At 39.8% G+C, this 20,663-nt stretch overlaps 1 protein-coding gene across 1 annotated transcript in view; it reads left to right on the top strand.

Annotated features, from left to right (window-relative positions):
• ubr7 (ubiquitin protein ligase E3 component n-recognin 7) overlaps positions 1 to 20,663 on the top strand; it is a 28,714-nt gene that overhangs the window by 6,578 nt on the left and 1,473 nt on the right. Inside the window, exons 3-10 of the mRNA XM_028821357.2 lie at positions 2,881 to 2,941; positions 6,808 to 6,903; positions 7,469 to 7,522; positions 7,640 to 7,745; positions 8,091 to 8,209; positions 9,041 to 9,220; positions 14,302 to 14,470; positions 18,135 to 18,196. Of these exons, the coding sequence (XP_028677190.1) occupies positions 2,881 to 2,941; positions 6,808 to 6,903; positions 7,469 to 7,522; positions 7,640 to 7,745; positions 8,091 to 8,209; positions 9,041 to 9,220; positions 14,302 to 14,470; positions 18,135 to 18,196 (847 nt within the window). The remainder of the gene's footprint in view (positions 1 to 2,880; positions 2,942 to 6,807; positions 6,904 to 7,468; positions 7,523 to 7,639; positions 7,746 to 8,090; positions 8,210 to 9,040; positions 9,221 to 14,301; positions 14,471 to 18,134; positions 18,197 to 20,663) is intronic.

Genomic DNA, 20,663 nt, shown 5'->3' with positions numbered 1-20,663 from the left:
GAGGAGACCTCCAACGTGAGCGCCATGGGCGTTGGGGTCCCAAACCTAGGTCCAGTTAGGGAGCCATGCCATAGCTAAGGAACGGCAGGGACCCGTACTTGCTGAAATTCAGCTACATGTATCAGTAGGGCGACTCCTCAGCTGCTTGGTCCGTATGGGATAAGCAGAGGAGCCACCAGTGAGAAAGAAAGCACCGGGCTTCTTAGTAAAGACGGTTTCCTGCCAGCTATTTCAAACTCATTTTTAGTGGATTTAATTATTCTGATTTTAACCTCCACAGATACACCTTTTTAAGGATTATTTATTTATTATGGATATGGGAGCACTGCATTTTTTTGAAAACTTGTTTCGACTTGTTTTTTAATAAAAGCACTGATTCATTTTTACATCATCCCCTTGCTTCATGTGTGTTTTGTTCCCATCAGCCACACTCTTCTCGGTTACGGTACTGATGGTATTGGGTTCAAGAGGAAGAGGGAGCAAGGAGCCGACCCGCTCCATCACAGGTGCTCTCGGATCAAGAAAACACTGCCGTGTCTGTACACATTAGGTTTATGGGTTGTAATTGCATCTTGTATTGTGCTTAGCATGCACGAGTCGTTGTGTCACTGGACTCTGTAGTTAGGACAATGTTGGTGCGCCCACTACCACAAAGTTCAAAGAGGACCTCACTTGCATCTAATAATCAAACACGTCCTCATACTTTAGCCCCGTGACTGTTAGCAGGTAGGCATAATTGACATACTGTTTGTAAGCTGATGGTCCAATGTACACTCTGGCATTAGGGAGCCATCAAAATTGCGTGCAGTAATATTGTTGATTATTTCTGTTAATAATAATAAAAAAAAAAAAAGTTTACCTAAAAACCTTCAGTGTATTAAAAGGCCAAAGGAAAACCTCTACACCTACTTTGTTTAGTTGCTTCATTTTTGTGTATTGTTTTTGACCATTGATTTGTTGTTTATAATTATGAATGCAACTTCTTGTTGAATTTTTGTTTTGCCTCATGTATATTAATAAAAGATCTCGGCACTTCACAACGGCTGCTCCCAAAGGAACAATATAGGAAAGCATTTGAACAAAATGATTGAAAGTAGAGAAATTACACTGACATAAACATGTCCTGTTACTGTGCAGTAGAGTACACATATAAGGCCACTACTTAGTCGTATAGCACAGGACATGAGAAGGTGCGGTGGTGCCATGTTTCAGTGCCTGATACCAGAGAGAAAAGGGAAGACCTTTAATATTTAGACTTTATTTAAGACTGATAACTCAATGACGATGTAAAATCGGGCACAGAGATCAGTCAAGGTGACGTAAAGGTATGTCTCGAATACAGGGCTGCGCACATCAGCCATCACATCTGTCATATGGCAGCCCTCCAGGCATAGCATGGCCTATACTTTCAATGCAATTTTGAAATTAAAATGGGGTTTTAACAAATGACTTTGCATCTGTGCTTCGTAGAAAGAATTTGGATTAGTAGATGTTGGGGTAGGTCTCATTTAGAGGAATATGTGAATGTTGAATTCAATTTGAATTTGTGCAGGCACAGAGTGCTGTGGCAGCTTCTCAGGTAAAAAGCAAATATAGATTCTGCAAATTACTAAATACAGAATTATTACATATAAAGACATATTTCTTATAATACGCAGAAAACAATTAATGGACAGATATTGTTGGTTTCCATATATTTTATAAATTGTTGAATTCTGACCAGTTGACAATGGAGGAAAGGAAAACCACAAACTCTGTTCATAGCATCCTTGAAGAAAAAGCATTTGGGTGAAGAAATCCATGGTCAGTTGTAAGAGAGGAAGTCAAAGATAAGTCAGATACAGTCAGAGTAATGGAGACCTAGGCCAACTAGCCATGCACTCCATTCCAATGACAGAATCTTTCCATCTGATGATTCCAAAGTTCCAAGTGGGAAGCAGGTATGTACAGTAGTTTGGCGGAATTGGGTAATGGATCAGGCAAGCTGGAGTAGGACGGGGAAATGTTGGAGTTAATCTGTTATTTGATTTGGATTTGAAAGTTTTGGTATGGCTACTGAGGTCCGAAAGCTGGTATCAGTACAGAAATCAAAATTTTAGCACTGCTGTAAATCAACTGCAAGGCTGTTATCCTGTGAGGCCCTTCTTACCCAAGCTATTAACTTTCAGAAACATGTCTACTGGTTCTGTTGTGGCTTTGGATCTCCCAGACCTATTCTTGTCAGAATTTCCTCCAGTGTCCATGTTGTTTTTTTTTTTTGATGGTATGGGACACTGGACTTGCTGACACCTTGGCTTTCTTTGCAATTTCTCTAAAGGAAAGATCTGCACTTTTAGGAGTTATTATAGTCCGTCTGCCTTCCTTTGATTATGCCTTTTCTTTTTTTTTTTCTTCACCAAATTCATAACAATATGAAGTGTGATATTGTTGAAATAAGGTTTGGGGGTGGGGGTGTTGGGTGACACACAGTTTGTTCACACACCGGTTTTCTAAGGTGTTTGTAAGGAATCCACACAAGTTGGGATACCTGTAGAAATTGCTTGCATCTACTTTCAAGGGTTCATTAACTTCCATTGCCAGAAAAAAAGTTGTGAATGCATTACTCATTGCCTGAAGAAGGCTTTCTCGTAAACCTCTGAGTTACCTTACTTTTCACATTTTTTTGTTTTTAACCTCTGCCAGTCTTTTGACCAGTAGTGCATGTATACTTTTTTTTTTTAGTCATTTCCAAATGACTCACTGTGTCACATTATGACTTTATATAAAGGAACTGCTACTGCACTCATTTGGGATGGGACTTTCTGCTCATCCCCTTTGGTCTTTAACCTCATTAAATGCTCATGATCTACTAATGGTTTATTTTGTTTTTGTTTCTTTCAGGAACTTTCGGTGTGATTGTGGTAACAGTAAATTCAATGGCTTTGAATGCAAGTTGTTTCCTGTGAGTATTTTTGTGTTTCTTGTAACGGAAACCTCAAACTTTGTTGTCCACAGTAGAGAACAGAACTATTTCAGACCAGCTTTATACAAAATAATAAGGGGATGGTTTATGGGTTGGTGTAGAGTAAACAGAAAATAGCAAAAGTGCTGTTTACACACTTGCTGTGTGTCCATTGGGCTCACTCACCATCTTGCTCTCTTTCACATATCACTAGAAGAGTAGTCCTCTCTAGTTCACCTTTTTATCACTTTTATTCTTGTATTAAAGTCTTACCTACACTTTGCTGTCAATGCTGTCTAAGCACTGATGGACCCACATCTTGAGTCACTTCAGTTCATCATCTTGAATGCTGTGCTGCGCCTGGCCTCATTAGCACCCTGGTATTTCTGCACCTCAGATCTTTAGGCACATGGCCTTCCCACCTGTCCTAAGTGAGACATTTGAATGTTTAAAGCTCTGACTTATTGTCTTGATGTTAACTTGTCATCTGGAAAAGCCAGCTGTAATTCCCCTCTGACATTTCATGCGCACACCAGTTATCCAGAATGTTGATGGAAATCTCTGTTTTGTGACCTAACATGTTACACCCTAAAGGGCTTCTTTCTGTCTGAGTGGAACCTGTGGTGAGTGTTGAAGACACCCTACTTGAGTGAGACAGTCTCCAAAATGTACTGTAACACTGAGTATTCTCTCTCTCTCTCGTATGTATGTATGTATGTATGTATGTATGTATGTATGTATGTATGTATGTATGTATGTATGTATGTGTATGTATGTATAGTTAGGTCCATAAATATTTGGACAGAGACAACTTTTTTCTAATTTTGGTTCTGTACATTACCACAATGAATTTTAAATGAAACAACTCAGATGCAGTTGAAGTGCAGACTTTCAGCTTTAATTCAGTGGGGTGAACAAAACGATTGCATAAAAATGTGAGGCAACTAAAGCATTTTTTGAACACAATCCCTTCATTTCAGCGGATCAAAAGTAATTGGACAATTGACTCAAAGGCTATTTCATGGGCAGGTGTAGGCAAGTCCGTCGTTATGTCATTATCAATTAAGCAGATAAAAGGCCTGGAGTTGATTTGAGGTGTGGTGCTTGCATGTGGAAGATTTTGCAGTGAACAGACAACATGCGGTCAAAGGAGCTCTCCATGCAGGTGAAAGAAGCCATCCTTATGCTGAGAAAACAGAAAAAACCCATCCGAGAAATTGCTACAATATTACAAGTGGCAAGATCTACAGTTTGGTACATCCTGAGAAAGAAAGCAAGCACTGGTGAACTCAGCAACGCAAAAAGACCTGGACGTCCACGGAAGACAACAGTGGTGGATGATCGCAGAATCATTTCCTTGGTGAAGAGAAACCCCTTCACAACAGCCAACCAAGTGAACAACACTCTCCAGGGGGTAGGCGTATCGATATCCAAGTCTAGCATAAAGAGAAGACTGCATGAAAGTAAATACAGAGGGTGCACTGCAAGGTGAAAGCCACTCATAAGCCTCAAGAATAGAAAGGCTAGATTGGACTTGGCTAAAGAACATCTAAAAAAGCCAGCACAGTTCTGGAAAAACATTCTTTGGACAGATGAAACCAAGATCAACCTCTACCAGAATGATGGCAAGAAAAAAGTATGGAGAAGGCGTGGAACAGCTTATTATCCAAAGCATACCACATCATCTGAAAAACACAGTGGAGGCAGTGTGATGGCTTGGGCGTGCATGGCTGCCAGTGGCACTGGGACACTAGTGTTTATTGATGATGCTACACAGGACAGAAGCAGCCGAATGAATTCTGAGGTGTTCAGAGACATACTGTCTGCTCAAAACCAGCTTAATGCAGTCAAATTGATTGGGCGGCGTTTCATGATATCGATGGACAATGACCCAAAACATACAGCCATAGCATACCAGGAGTTTATTAAAGCAAAGAAGTGGAAAATTCTTGAGTCGCCAAGTCAGTCACCTGATCTTAACCCAAGTGAGCATATATTTCACTTCACCTCAGACAGAAAGGCCCACAAACAAACAGCAACTGAAAGCCGCTGCAGTAAAGGCCTGGCAGAGCATTAAAAAGGAGGAAACCCAGCATCTGGTGATGTCCATGAGTTCAAGACTTCAGGCTGTCATTGCCAGCAAAGGGTTTTCAACCAAGTATTAGAAATGAACATTTTATTTCCAGTTATTTAATTTGTCCAATTACTTTTGAGCCCCTGAAATGAAGGGATTGTGTTACAAAAAATGCTTTAGTTGCCTCATGTTTTTATGCAATCGTTTTGTTCACCCCACTGAATTAAAGCTGAAAGTCTGCACTTCAACTGCATCTGAGTTGTTTCATTTAAAATTCATTGTGGTAATGTACAGAACCAAAATTAGAAAAAAGTCGTCTCTGTCCAAATATTTATGGACAGATATATGTATGTGTATGTATATATATGTGTGTGTGTGTGTGTGTATATATATATATATATATATATGTGTATGTGTATATATGTGTATGTACAGTATGTATATATACACTCTGTGTGTACCTGGTTCCTGTTCCTGCAGCACTTTCTGGTGTGGCGGAAGTGCTGCAGTCCATGGCTCCAGGAACTACCCAGGCGCCCCCTGGAAGTGGTCATGGCCCCCCACTGGGTTGAGCTTCCAAGCTCCATGGCCCCCATGCAATCCAGGGAGGCTGCCCTCTTGCATCCCGGGTAAGATACTGCCCCTCTCCGGGTCCTTCCGTTTTCCAGGCGTCCCGGTGGGACAAGGTCCCCGGTTGTCTATCACAGTGTCTGTGTGTGTATGTATATACACTACTTGGCCAGAAAAAAAGTCGCCACCAAAAAAAAAGGTCACACACTCTAATATTTCGTTGGACCGCCTTTAGCTTTGATTATGGCACGCATTCGCTGTGGCATTGTTTCGATAAGCTTCTGCAATGTCACAAGATTTAGTTCCATCCAGTGTTGCATTCATTTTTCACCAAGATCTTGCATTGATGATGGTAGAGTCTGACCGCTTTGCAAAGCCTTCTCCAGCACATCCCAAAGATTCTCAATGGGGTTAAGGTCTGGACTCTGTGGTGGCCAATCCATGTGTGAAAATGATGTCTCATGCTCCCTGAACCACTCTTTCACAATTTGAGCCAGATGAATCCTGGCATTGTCATCTTGGAATATGCCCGTGCTATCAGGGAAGAAAAATCCATTTTTGGATCCATTGAGTTCCCTTCGCATTGTGTGTGTGGAAATGCTCTTACTTTCACTATTAAACATAGACCTGAGTTCTACTTTTGTTTTTCTTCGATTTGAGTTCACCAAACATTTAAGTGATCGCCGATCACGATCATTCAGGATTTTTTTCCGGCCACATTTCTTCCTCGAAGACGATGGGTCCCCACTATCCTTCCAGTTTTTAATAATGCATTGGACAGTTCTTAACCCAATTTTAGTAGTTTCTGCAATCTCCTTAGATGTTTTCTCTGCTTGATGCACGCCAATGATTTGACCCTTCTCAAACAGACTAACATCTTTTCCACGACTACGAGATGTGTCTTTCGACATGGTTGTTTAAGAAATGAGAAGCAATTCATTGCACCAGTTGGGGTTAAATAACTTGTTGCCAGCTGAAAGATAATCTCCCATGCAGTAATTATCCAATAGGAGGCTCGTACCTATTTCCTTAGTTAAATCCAGGTGGCGACTTTTTTTTTGGCCAGGCAGTGTATTTGTAAATGTTAATTCATATACTGTTCTGTATAATGTGTACACATAGTGTGTTATAAGATATTTGATCTTATGATTGACTGTTTGATAAACTTAGTGAAATTGTCTTCTGATCAGCCTGCCTTTTATTTTTTTTATTTTTTTGGAAGGATAAAGACAAAGTGAATGTAAGTAATAAATATAATCAGAACTTTTTTGGATTGTACTGCACCTGCAAGAGGCCTTACCCAGATCCAGAGGATGAGGTAAGACTCTTCATATGAGTGAATACTACTACATGTGTTTTAAATGTATTTTGTTTATGACAAATTATAACAAAAATGAAATAACAGTAGACACATATCATCTTAGGTGGTGACTTTATGTGTGTGAATGTGCAGGGGGTTGAAAGTATTGAACTAAACTATATACAATACAATTCAATAAACAATGCAAAAGACTGTTGTGCAGTGACCTGGTGTAACTTACACATGACCCAAGGCCATACATAAACTGCCTGCTTCTGCAAATGCAATTTTTGAAATTTTTGGCATTCACCTTCTTACATTTGGACGGCCCTTTTTCATTTGGTCAGGCCACAAATGCATAACATTTGATGAGCTTATGGCTTCCCCTTAGTTGTCATTAACAACTTTGCTGTGTGGGCCGTATTGGTTAGCCCAGAAAAGGCCCTTATTTTTCCTTGGAGATGTTTAATCCTGACATGTTCAGTTTTGCCCCGTTCAGTGAGCTGTGATAAAGTGTCTTTTTGGACATGTTTAGATTTACCCGATTTGTTTGTATTTATTTTATTTTATTCCCATGTTTCAGGTTTCAGATGAAATGATCCAGTGTGTTGTTTGTGAAGACTGGTTCCATGGCAGGGTACTATGACTTGTATATCCTCCTGCTCTTTTCCAAGCTTTTCTATTGATCTACAATTAAAACGTGGTAAACTGTTTTCTAGACATGATCTGTGTTGTGCATGATTTTGTTTTGCAGCATCTTGGTGCCATTTCAGCAGAATGCACAGAGCTCCAGGAAATGACTTGTGTGTCATGTATGAACAAATGTCCCTTCCTGTGGTATTATGCAGCACACATGGCAGGTAGGTTAGTCTCCGAAGGTTTTTACTTTGGTGATTTTTTTGCACCACTTTATCTTTTCCTGTATAGACAAGGTAGTTTGGACTTTGGGCTAAAGCAGTACAAGTTACACACCAAAAGCCCAGTTTCTATCTTGCCAATTGGGAATAGTCATAAAATTTTCTGTTCTTAAAAGTTGACTTAAGGCATCTGCTGAATATATAAGAGACTGGTATGAAAGCTTTTTGTAGGGACATTGAACCTCTTGCACATAATTGGTCAAGGGTGAGTGGTTCAGGGGAGTATATATATACAGTATATATAATTTAAAAAATATATTTTTTTTTTAATCATCTTCTTGTTTTCAGTATCATCAACTCTACTTAAAGATGGCATAGGTGGCCAAGTTGAGACAGAGCAGACCAGAACCAAAGTGACTGAAGAAGCCCAGGAAGAGGCCTCCACCAGCACAGAGTCCCAGAAAGAGGTGAGGTTTTCTTTTTCTAGTTGAGAAAAAACTTGGTGCTTAATCACTTTGGGAAGCATAAAATATCCCTTTTATGGCTCCCATTTCACACAAGCATGATAACCCACAGTTTATGAGCCAACCACTGCTTTGTTTCTGGGACAGTTAAAGAAGTCGTAGAAAATGTCTTTGATCCTTTCCTGTTTACGTTTTTTCACCCATTGTTTTGCGTGCATCTCACATTAATCATTTGACATTTGAGAATCTTGGTCATCTGACAAAGTAGACGAGAATAATTGTGACTGGTGGATATGACTGTGATTGATCTGGAAATTAGTTGGGTTCTCTCAGCATATGTGAATATACTGAGTTAACATTAACCTATCACAGGTAAGAGTAAAAGAGGCTATTAGGCATCACTTCAAGGACTCGTGTTACATTCTGTACATTGATATTCTCCATTGAGTGCAGATCACATACTGTAATTGACTGACTTTATTTTATGTATTTATTTCCATGATTCCAAAGGCCTTCCTGTCATGTCATCAGTCCCATATCACTCAGTGATGCAGCCATGTTTATTTAACCTTGGGTTCTCTTCAGGCATTCTGATGGTAGTTTTGCATTTGTAGGGGTCCCATGGAAGATCCCAGCTTAACATTTTCCATGAATTTGGAAGGATGTGATCAAACAGTAACTGTTGCAAGCATGCAGCAATAGCAGTGTCTCAGGACTGCGACTGAAGTGGTCTTAAAAAATAAAACGAATGATTTTATAATTGCACAGCAGTACCAAAGATTGACATTAGTGAAGAGAAAATCTGAATCCCTGAGGTCTGTGTTCTGTCCGCAGGTTACCACTAATGGAGACAGCAACTGTAAAAGAAAACTGAGTGTGAACGATGATGCCGGGTGTAACAGCAACAGCTGCAAACTACAGAAGATGAAAGAAGGTGGACTTTCACCAAAGAGCTCGGCAGTTTACTGGCCACAATCATGGCGTTCCAATCTGTGCACTTGTCACAACTGCAAGGTTTGCTGCTTTTCACATGCGTTTACATGAAAATGTTAAATAATTAATAGTTGTTCTCTAGAACACTTTACAGTCATGTGAAAAAGTTATATGGTTTTATGTATCAGGACACAATAAAAAACAACATATGATCCTTACCAGGTTCTAAAATGATTTAAATCTAACCTCAGGGGTAAAAACACACAACAGATTCCACCTTGTCATTATTTATTTAACAAGGATGAAACCAAAATGGAGAAGCCATAGGTGCAAAACTAAGTACACCCCATGATTCAATACCTTTAGCCACCTTTCACCACCTTTAGCAGCAAAAACTTGTAGTAAACATTTCCCGTATTACTTTATTAGTCTCTCACATCGTTATGGAGAAATTTTGTCCCACTCTTCTTTACAACGTTCCTTTAGTACATTGAGGTTTGTGGGCATTAGTTTATGTAAAGTTCTCTTAAGGTGCTGCCACAGTATTTCAATCAGGTTGAGGTCTAGACTTTGACTGGGACACTGCAACACCTTGTTCTTTTCTTTTTCTGCCATTCTGTTGTAGATTTGGTGGTGTGCTTGGGATCATTGTCATGTTGCCAATTTTGGTCACGTTTTAGCTGTCAGACATAAGGCCTCATATTTGACTCTAGAATACTTTGGCACACAGGGGAGTTCATGGTCGACTCAGTGACTGCAAGGTGCCCAGGTCCTGTGGCTACAAAAAAAGCCTAAATCATCATCCCTCCACCGCCATGCTTGACAGTTTACAATACAATACAATAATACAGTTTATTTTTGTATAGCCCAAAATCACACAGAAAGTGCCGCAATGGGCTTTAACAGGCCCTGCCTCTTGACAGCCCCCCAGCCTTGACTCTCTAAGAAGACAAGGAAAAACTCCCAAAAAAAACCTAGTAGGGAAAAAATGGAAGAAACCTTGGGAAAGGCAGTTCAAAAAGAGACCCCTTTCCAGGTAGGTTGGGCGCGCAGTGGGTATCAAAAGAAGGGGGTCAATACAATACAATACACAGAACAGAACAAATCCTCAATAAAAAAATAAAAAAATGTTTAGAAGTACGGAGCAGAATTTAACAGTAGATGATATCACATAATAAGATTTAGATAATTTTAGACTCCTGGAGACCTCATCCATCAAGCTGCCTCCCCCATTTGGCCATTCCACGGCTGAAACAGTGTTGGGCCAGCCAATCCAATGAAAGGACCCCTCTTTCTCATGATTCCTGCGATCCTCCATCAGGGATGACTTTACCTTAGGCAGGCAAAACAACTTGGCAGGTGGGCCATGGCACCAAGTGCCACATTTGAGTACCGAGAAGAGAAACAATAGGTGAGGGTTAGTATCCAATTCTAACTATCATGTTACTTATGTTTTAATGCTAATGACTAACAACAGAGATGCAGTCTGTACAGTTAATCAGCAGCTCTAGTCAGGATATGCTAAACTGAAGTAGTGAGTCTTCAGCCGGGATTTAAAAGCTGAGACCGAAGGGGCATCTCTTATAGTAGCAGGCAGACCACTCCACAGTTTAGGGGCCCTGTAACTAAAAGCTCGACCTCCCATTGTTATTTTATTAATCCTTGGAAACATAAGCAGACCAGCATCTTGAGATCTTAATGTGTGCTCTGGTTTGTAAGTCATGATAAGTTCAGACAAGTAAGCTGGACCTCGGCCATTTAATGCTTTATATGTTAAAAGAAGGATTTTGAAATCTGCCCTAAACTTAACCGGGAGCCAGTGTAAGGATTTAAGAACTGGAGTTATGTGTTCATATTTTCTTGTTCTTGTAATAATTCTTGCAGCCGCATTTTGTATTAACTGGAGGCTATATAGAGAACAGTTTGAACATCCAGTGAATACTGCATTGCAGTAGTCAATCCTACTAGAGACAGTTTGTATGAGGTGTTTGTGCTGATATGCTGTTTGGTTTTCACCAAACGTGGTGCTATGCATTATCTCCACTTTGTCCTTGTCTGATCAAACGACAGTATTCCAGAAGTCTTGTAGTTTGCTCAGATGCAACTTTGCAGACCTAAGTCATGCTGTCATGTTCTATAAGGAGAGAAGAGGCTTTCCCCTGGCAACCCATCCAACCATAAATACTTGTTCAGTCTTTTTCTAGTTGTAGTTTCATGAACTTTACCATTTAACATGCTAACTGAGGCTTCTGAAGTCTGAGATGTAGCTCTTGGGTTTTTTGCAATTTCTCTGATCATTGCAAACTCTGACCTTGGGGTGAATTTGCTGGGACATCCACTCCTGTGAAGAATGGCAACTGTCCTGAATGTTCCACTTGTGAATAATCTTTCTCATTGCAGAATGATGGCATTCAAATTGTTTGGAAATGGTCTAATAACCCTTCCCGGATTGATGGGCAGCAACAGTTTCTTCTCGGAAATCACTGCTGATGTCTTTCCTCCTTGGCATTGTGTTAACACACACATAAATCCTCCAGACCAGTAAACTGCCAAAACGTTTGTTTTTATAGAGGTGGTCATACCTCTTTTTAGTTAATCAAGTGCATTTGATTAGCAGCACCTAACTGCTACTTGCTCTCTTAATTCCTATGGAAGCAGTAAGAGTGTACTTAATTTTTCACACACTGCTTCTGTATTTTGGCTTATTTTTGTTAAATACTTAATGACACAAACACATCATGTGTTGTTGTTCATCTGAGGTCTTATTTACCTAATTTTAAGACCTGCAAATGACCAGATTTTTTATGTCTTGATGCATAAAACTTTAGAATTGAAAGAGGGTGTACTTTCTTTTTCTCTTGACTGCAAGTCATTTAGGAGAACACTGTATACACAGCAATGTTACAGGTGGCATAAACAAAATGAAGTTACTTTTTGGTGTATGACAGTCAAAATCTGCAAAGCACTTATTCTGCTTGCATTAAGTATATCTGCAGTGTGCGTTGTCCAGAGCCAGAGACAGAGAAGTCATGCCTAAGGTGTTCAGTTAGGTAGTTTAACATAGGGTCGGTACATTTGAGTGTTCACTGAGAAATTCAGTTTGGGTGTTTTCATCATCCGAGTGACATCAGTATCTTGATTCACTTTCAATAAAGTATGCATTTTATTATATAAAAAAGGCCACGAAATTGCTAAGCAGTTGAAATCATGCATCACCTTCATATGATTAAAGCGTCCACCAGCGAGTGAGAGCTCATGACCTGGTTTATATACACCAATATAAATTTTATTGTCAAGATCGTAACAAGGTCCCCCTTTTTGTCTGAATTTAAAATGGAGGCAAGTGCTTCTGCATGTTACAAGAATGCTTATATGCCATGTTTTATCTTTATCCTCCAGTGGTGAGTGCTTCTTTGTTAAGCTGGTGAGTAATGCATTATACATGCACTGTAGTCAGATTTCTCTTTTCCTAACTGAGTGATAAGCTGATGAATGTTTTTTTTTTTTGTTGCCGTTTTTCCCCTGAATCCCGTACTGACAGTCGGATCAGTAGGAGAATATTTAACCCCATTGTCTCATTTTCCCCATCTGTCTATCCATTCTTTATCTAAGCTCCTCTTCCATCCCACCAAGACTGGGTATAAGATTACAAACAGCCCTGAACTGGATGAAAATGTGCAGGTCATGTCCAGCTCCCCTTCCTTTCTGGAAGCCTCTCAAACCTGATTCCATCAGTATCGTAACCAAGATGAGCCGGTCATATGAGTATACACTAAGCAAGGGGATGGTGAAAAAGTGCAAAAGTGCTTTTAATAAAAATCAAGTCCAAAACAGTGGTCAAAGTGCATTGCTTCCATATCCATAATAAATTATCCAATAAAATGAAGGTGTTTGTGGTGAATAAAAAGTTATAATAAATCTATTAAAACCAGAGGTTAAAAATACACAGTCATTGAATCCTTAGTGTTCCTTTTAGTACAGGATGATCCCAGCCCACCACCTTCTTTGTCTACCCGGCTCACCCATGATTCAGCAGCAACGATCATCATTACCTGAACCCCGTCTTCGGCTGACTCCAAACAGCTCCAGCCAGACCGTCCGAGGTCGGTACTCCTCCCATCATCCTTTATGCACCTGAAGTCATACTTCAGATCCCTGGAAAGGTCATCCACCATGCCCTCCCCACTCTACAGAAATTGTCAGTGGGGTAAACCAGCCCCTAAAGCGCCAAAAACTACACTTCTTTGCGGGGCTGCTTTTTAAGCTGAACCCAAGAATGCTTTTGACATCATGACACTGCCTGTTGGGAGCACTTCTAGGTAGACGCCCTCCTCGAGTGGCACCCAAAGACCCTGACAGGTTTATGTATCTGCTATCCAAATCCTATATAACCCTGCCTGTCTCCGAACTGGGACGGCTCCAGGGTGACACTGCCACCTGTTGTATGGGGGAATGACCTGCTCCTGGTTTCTAGCTTCCTCCAGTCCATCCACTCTTCTTCTGTCCCAGCCAGGATGCAAGGTGTCCAGACCATGTTGTCTACAGCTATGCAGAAATTCCATTATGGCCTCCCAGTTTGGATGCTTGTCCATCCTTTATGTCACTTGCACTAAACATCACATATTTAGTGTATACAAACCTACACCTGCTTGGAGAGGTCGGGTTACTCTGACTTTCACCCAGACAGACATGAAAAGAAGAAACAGACTCCACAACTTGAGCTGGCTGGTGTTTAAACCCAGAACTTGATCAGCCAGCTGAGCAAACCAGTGCTGCACTATCCTGTACTTGAACATTCAAGTTATAGGTTTAGGCCTGGAAACAGGTAAGGGACCCTCGTTTCAGCCTGACAAATTAGGTAATCTATAGTGCTTGTGTTCTGATTTTATTGTTTATTTATTATTTTATTCATTTTCTCCAAATCTTAACTTGCACAATGCTGCAAGTAGAAGAAAATACAATGCAGAATAGACCATCTAACACAGCAGATTAAGTAAAAAGTGCAACTTTTTTTAAGCAAATGGCAGCTCTTGTCGAATAAGGCCAACTCTGAGAGTGATTTCTAGTAAATCAGTAGTTAAATAAGTGCTATGCTCATGATGTTTGGGCCAAACTAATCAGTGCTTATTCTTTTTTTTTTTTTTTTTCTTTTTTTTTTTCAGAAGTTCTATGCTGATCTGGAAGTCCCATTTCTGGTCGATGAGTCAGATACTGTATTGGCTTATGAGAACAAAGGCAAAATCATTCAGGAGAATAACCAGGAAAACCGAGATCCTCTTCTGGCAGCACTGAGCAGTATGGACAGATTTCAACAGCTGGAAATGATACATGGTGAGAATTTTTAAGATTTCACATTGATTTGTTAAGTGTTCAAGTTTTACCATGGTATAAGTAATTTCAGTTTTGAACTTCTACAGATATTTGCCATATATTTTTTTAGCAATGCTGTGATTTGTGTGTGTGTGTGTGTGTGTGTTTGTCTATTTTTTAACTTTATTAATACAATTAAAAATTCCTAACTGACCAGTGGGCTGGCTTGGATGCTTTCCCACATTGAGAACTGTAAAGTATGCTTATACTCTCCTCCCTCATGTCAGGGCCTTAGCTTTGATTTCTCTCTCAACTCCAAGCTCATGGCTTTCTAGACAGGAAAGCCCTGCTTGAACTACTTCAGGGTCCTCAGACCTGAAGAACTTCTGTAATTACAAATGCTTTCCAGAGCTCCTGTCACTGCACATAAAGAAGTGCCCTGGATGACTCCTGCCCTAAACACCTCTACAAGTACATCATATAGACGTACACACTGTAAGGGCCATACACGCCTGCAACGGTCTGGTGATGATGGCTTGTATCGGGGTTCATGCATTATGCATTACAACTGCCTGCTAGACTTTTCAGCAATGTGCTTACTTTTATCATGTCATCCCTGAAACAGTTAGTTCTGGGGGTTCATCCCACATTTATAATTCTTCCCTGCCTGCCAGACCATCCAGAACACTGACAGATGTGGTTTTGCTAATGACATACATTGACAGAGTGTAGGTTGAAGGTTTTCTCAGGTTGCCAATTTCAATTTGGTTTACTGCTCACCATTCTGGAGTACTGGACTTGTTTGTTTGTATGGGTTCAGGAAGTACTTCAGGAAATCTGCACAGTGGTTTTCCTTGCAGGACTTAACCAGTGTCTTGTGATGTCTACTTTGTTCTAAGTAAACGCTTGGTTCCAAATTTCCAAGAATGTTAACTGTAAGAGCTTTTTCTTTTTTAAAATAGTGTCAGTAGTACCAAGAACGTTGATACTGCAGTCATGTTGGTACAGGCAATTATTCAGGATGCACAATATGATGTGAGTGAAACTACATATAAAAATGGCTGGCAGTGCCAATACTACAGCACCTGATCAACACAGAAAAGGAAAACAGCTGAGGTCATGTCTGGAAATGCTTTTCTGTCCATGCAGGAGAATTTCAGCATGCGATTGCAGGAATCATACCTGTTGTTTTACAGTTAGGTCCATAAATATTTGGACAGAGACAACTTTTTTTCTAATTTTGGTTCTGTACATTACCACACTGAATTTTAAATGAAACAACTCGGATGCAGTTGAAGTGCAGACTTTCAGCTTTACTTCAGTGGGGTGAACAAAACGATTGCATAAAAATGTGAGGCAACTAAAGCATTTTTTTAACACAATCCCTTCATTTCAGAGGCTCAAAATAATTGGACAATTGACTCAAAGGCTATTTCATTGGCAGGTGTAGACAAGTCCGTCTTTATGTCATTATTAATTAAGCAGATAAAAGGCCTGGAGTTGATTTGAGGTGTGGTGCTTGCATGTGGAAGATTTTGCTGTGAACGGACAACATGCGGTCAAAGGAGCTATCCATGCAGGTGAAAGAAGCCATCCTTAAGCTGGGAAAACAGAAAAAATCCATCCGAGAAATTGCTACAATATTACGAGTGGCAAAATCTACAGTTTGGTACATCATGAGAAAGCAAGCAAGCACTGGTGAACTCGGCAACGCAAAAAGGCCTGGACTACATGGAAGACAACAGTGGTGGATGATCGCAGAATCATTTCCACGGTGAAGAGAAACCCCTTCACAACAGCCAACCAAGTGAACAACACTCTCCAGGGGGTAGGCGGGCGTATCGATATCCAAGTCTACCATAAAGAGAAGACTGCATGAAAGTAAATACAGAGGGTGCACTGCAAGGTGCAAGCCACTCATAAGCCTCAAGAATAGAAAGGCTAGATTGGACTTTGCTAAAGAACATCTAAAAAAGCCAGCACAGTTCTGGAAAAACATTCTTTGGACAGATGAAACCAAGATCAACCTCTACCAGAATGATGGCAAGAAAAAAGTATGGAGAAGGCGTGGAACAGCTCATTATCCAAAGCATAGCACATCATCTGTAAAACACGGTGGAGGGAGGCAGTGTGATGGCTTGGGCGTGCATGGCTGCCAGTGGCACTGGGACACTAGTGTTTACTGATGATGTGACACAGGACAGAAGCAGCCGAATGAATTCTGAGGTGTTCAGAGACATACTGTCTGCTCAAATCCAGCTAAATACAGTCAAATTGATTGGGTGGCGTTTCATGATACAGATGGACAATGACCCAAAACATACAGCCATAGCAATCCAGGAGTTTATTAAAGCAAAGAAGTGGAAAATTCTTAAATGGCCAAGTCAGTCACCTGATCTTAACTCAATTGAGCAGGCATTTCACTTGTTGAAGACTAAACTTCAGACAGAAAGGCCCACAAACAAACAGCAACTGAAAGCCGCTGCAGTAAAGGCCTGGCAGAGCATTAAAAAGGAGGAAACCCAGCATCTGGTGATGTTCATGAGTTCAAGACTTCAGGCTGTCATTGCCAGCAAAGGGTTTTCAACCAAGTATTAGAAATGAACATTTTATTTCCAGTTCTTTAATTTGTCCAATTACTTTTGAGCCCCTGAAATGAAGGGATTGTGTTAAAAAATGCTTTAGCTGCCTCACACTTTTATACAATCGTTTTGTTCACCCCACTGAATTAAAGCTGAAAGTTTGCACTTCAACTGCATCGGAGTTGTTTCATTTAAAATTCATTGTGGTAATGTACAGAACCAAAATTAGAAAAAAGTTGTCTGTGTCCAAATATTTATGGACCTAACTGTATATAAACCAGAAAAAGAAGACAAAAAAGCACATACATATAGACTTGTGTTATTGTCACTTTTACCTAATTGTTGATTTACCGTAGTTCAAAAACAGATTTGTGCATGCTGTTAGAACAAAATAATGTAACTAATCAGATGAGGTGTAATCACTTGTATTGTCAACACATGTGTTAAGTGAGGATGAAACCATAATGAGATTTATCACTGTTAATAGTGTCCTGCCCCATCCCGATATATGAACAGAGATGTTGCATTCATTCTCTGACTGAAATGAGCACAACTTTTCGTTTTCAAACCAGTTTATACAGTTCAGGGTTACAAAGGAGGGAGACCTCCCATCCATCCACAGTTTACACATGCAGGACTATGGGATGAGGGAGGACTTGCAGTGTCGACAACAGGTGACTTGAAGCAAGTGACCATTTGATATGACTACGCTGGGGATGACACAAATTGTTCCATTTGTTAATTACCAAAATAAAATGTATTTAGTGTTTCATTGCTTCAAAGGACAAGGCACATCTCTCTATTAATACAATTTGTTGACAGAGATTCATAATCACCATTGTTTTTTCTGTTTTTGCTGTGATATTGAAAGGTATCAAGCTTTATAAAATGTCACTGGTATTGGTATAGAATACAGAGATTCTGATATCATGACTTTCTCAGGGTTAACTGAATATCCTGCAGAACTGGTGTTTAATTCCTGCATTTGGTAATTTAACAGGCAGCTGGTAATTTGTACACTTTTTTATGAGAAAGACTGTAAATAGGAGGAAGGCCATAGCTTCATAAATTGTCTTTAATTCATTACCTTTCTTTCCTTCCAGAATATAATGATTTGAAAGCTGAGCTGAAGGATTTTCTGAAGAGGTTTGCAGATGAGGGAAAGGTAACAGTTGTGTTTGTTTTTAAAATGGTCAAAGTTTAACACTTCATTTGCACAGAGTAGTGCTTGAAAAGCACTCCATGATGCTGAGATGAATGACTAAAAGAAGTAAATGGTGCATACACAGAGCCCAATTGAATACTGCATACAGTATATACAACATAATGTGATGTGCTGCATTTGACAGTCAAGGATGGCCGTTGGATTGGGTCTGCTGTTCCTGCTGTGGGTTTAGTGGCGTAGGATAAGGTGGTTTGGAAGACTGAGCCCACCAACCTGCTGCGTAAGTATTACAGGATTTGGCACACTGGAAGAAGATTAACTCCAGACTTGGGACACACATGGAGAGATAAGCTGTCTCAGGTGATCAGGACTGGCCAAGAATGCCTTTCCTAGTCTGGAGTGTGAAATGAGATCTTTGTTAAAAAGTAGTGTCCATCATTTCATAAACTGTATTTTCAGAGGCACACAGAAATACTGTAGGTGAAACAAGAACAAATATAACAGTGCTCTGCATTAGGAAGTAGCTACTGTTTAAAGAAGGTAACCAAGAATACCATTAAGGCATTTCGTAAATCAAAACTACAACTGTATTACATTACCCAACATTTTTTAATGATAAAAAAAATGAACATTTTGAAAAAAAAACGTAGAAGTACTGCATATAAAAGTTCTGCCCTGTTTGTTCTGCTTTGATTCTTTTTTTGGAGGTAGATTTTCAACATTAAAGCATCACTTAAAATGGAATGGAAAATAATTCAAATACAGAGCTCATGAAACAGCATTTGTGGAATGTAAACTGCCAGACCTCCAGGGCTAGAACTGACTCCTTCCAAGTCTGTGATGTTAAGATGGCTAACAGACTTCCTTTTAGCAAGGACTTGGCTCTCACTTTTTTTTTCCCCTTTTACAAATGAATGCTGATGTACCTTGAGCTTTTTCACAGAGAACATGTCACATTGTCTTTAAATGAAACTGTTGTTTCAGTCTAGTTTGATGAAAATCTTGATCACATTGTCCATGTTTAGAATTGTGTGCCTCGTGTTTCTGGTTATGTTTTCTGCCTAATGGCTTGTGGGATATGCCTCAGTAACCCTGCCTTGGAGAAGGTTAAAACAGTGATGTATTCATTCATCTTCCAAACCTGTTTATCTAGGGCAGGGCAGCTGGTGCCTATACTAGCAAGCTCTTTTCATATAAGTAATGTACACCCACACAAATATTATACTTTGTGTTTATAAATGTATTTATATACACATGGGCCAAAAAATAAGGCAAGCCAAAAACTGATAGAAATGGTGTTTACAAGAGTTACTTCTGAACTCTTTCAAGTTAGTGGCTGATTTCACTGGTACAAAAAAAAACCCCACATATGACAAGCCATTTGACTCGTCTTGAAGTCTAGTTATGCCAAACTTGGATATTTTTGATGTCTTGCTCCTTTCCCCCTCTAATTTTGGCCTTCTGAATTCCAAAGAAAACTCTATTAAACCCTGATAATAAAGAATAAACCAATAGGTGTCATCAGCAAAAATGATCAAAAGGACTTAATGTTGTGCAGGCCATGTCAAGTGATTTCCCCCCCAACAGGGCATCCACACTTTAATACGATACAAGAGGTGAAAGCTGCACCTCTTCACGAAATTTCGAAAAGTAGGGATTGGCAATATAGGAGTGCCGTTTTTATGCTATTTTGAGGTTGCTGATCAGGACTATGATCGTATTTTTGATGTTTAATTTCTTACTGATGGTCCTAGCCCTCGAAGGGCCACTACCAGAAGGTTATAGATGATAGATTTCAAGCAAAAAGCATGTGGGGTATCGTTTTTAACTATTTCAAAATCCATGGTTACAAATATGAGGTTATTTTTGATCCTTTACTAGCCCTCTATGGACCTCAATCAAATGGTGAAAATTGACAAATTTCTATTAGAATCCAGAATGTTTAGACTTTAATGTTCAAAGTTAAGGCATCCATTTTAATATTTCGTATATATAACATAACTCAAATTGTTTATTATGTACTTCTACCTTATGAAACAAAGTGTTGCATTTCTTAGGAAAACCCCAAATTAGGACAGCTTACTGTAATTCAGACCTTATTTTATCGTGGTTTTAACAGCAAATCAATGGTCAGGAAATTAGCAGAAATTAAACTAATAGATGAAACACCTTATTATGGCATAGCTTATACCTTCAATTTCCTTAAACACTGAATCCTTGGTAAGGGGTAAGCTTGTAGGCGGCTTTTTACAGAAAAGTCAATCTTGTTGCAGACAGTTCTGATGGCTCATTGGCCCATTCTTTTTGTTTCCATGTATGCATGTTTGTATGTAGGCTTGAGTGTTGGATCAATATTAAAATTTTGGCTTTGGTATCGATACCAGCTTTCAGACCTCTGTACCACTACCAAAAGGATTACTCCAAAACCTGGTTTTACTCCCGCAGCCTTGCTGTGCTGCACCACCAC

This window comes from Erpetoichthys calabaricus, chromosome 16 (assembly GCF_900747795.2).
Source record: "Erpetoichthys calabaricus chromosome 16, fErpCal1.3, whole genome shotgun sequence".
NCBI lineage: Eukaryota > Metazoa > Chordata > Cladistia > Polypteriformes > Polypteridae > Erpetoichthys > Erpetoichthys calabaricus.
This window is presented reverse-complemented; position numbering and strand designations above follow the sequence as displayed.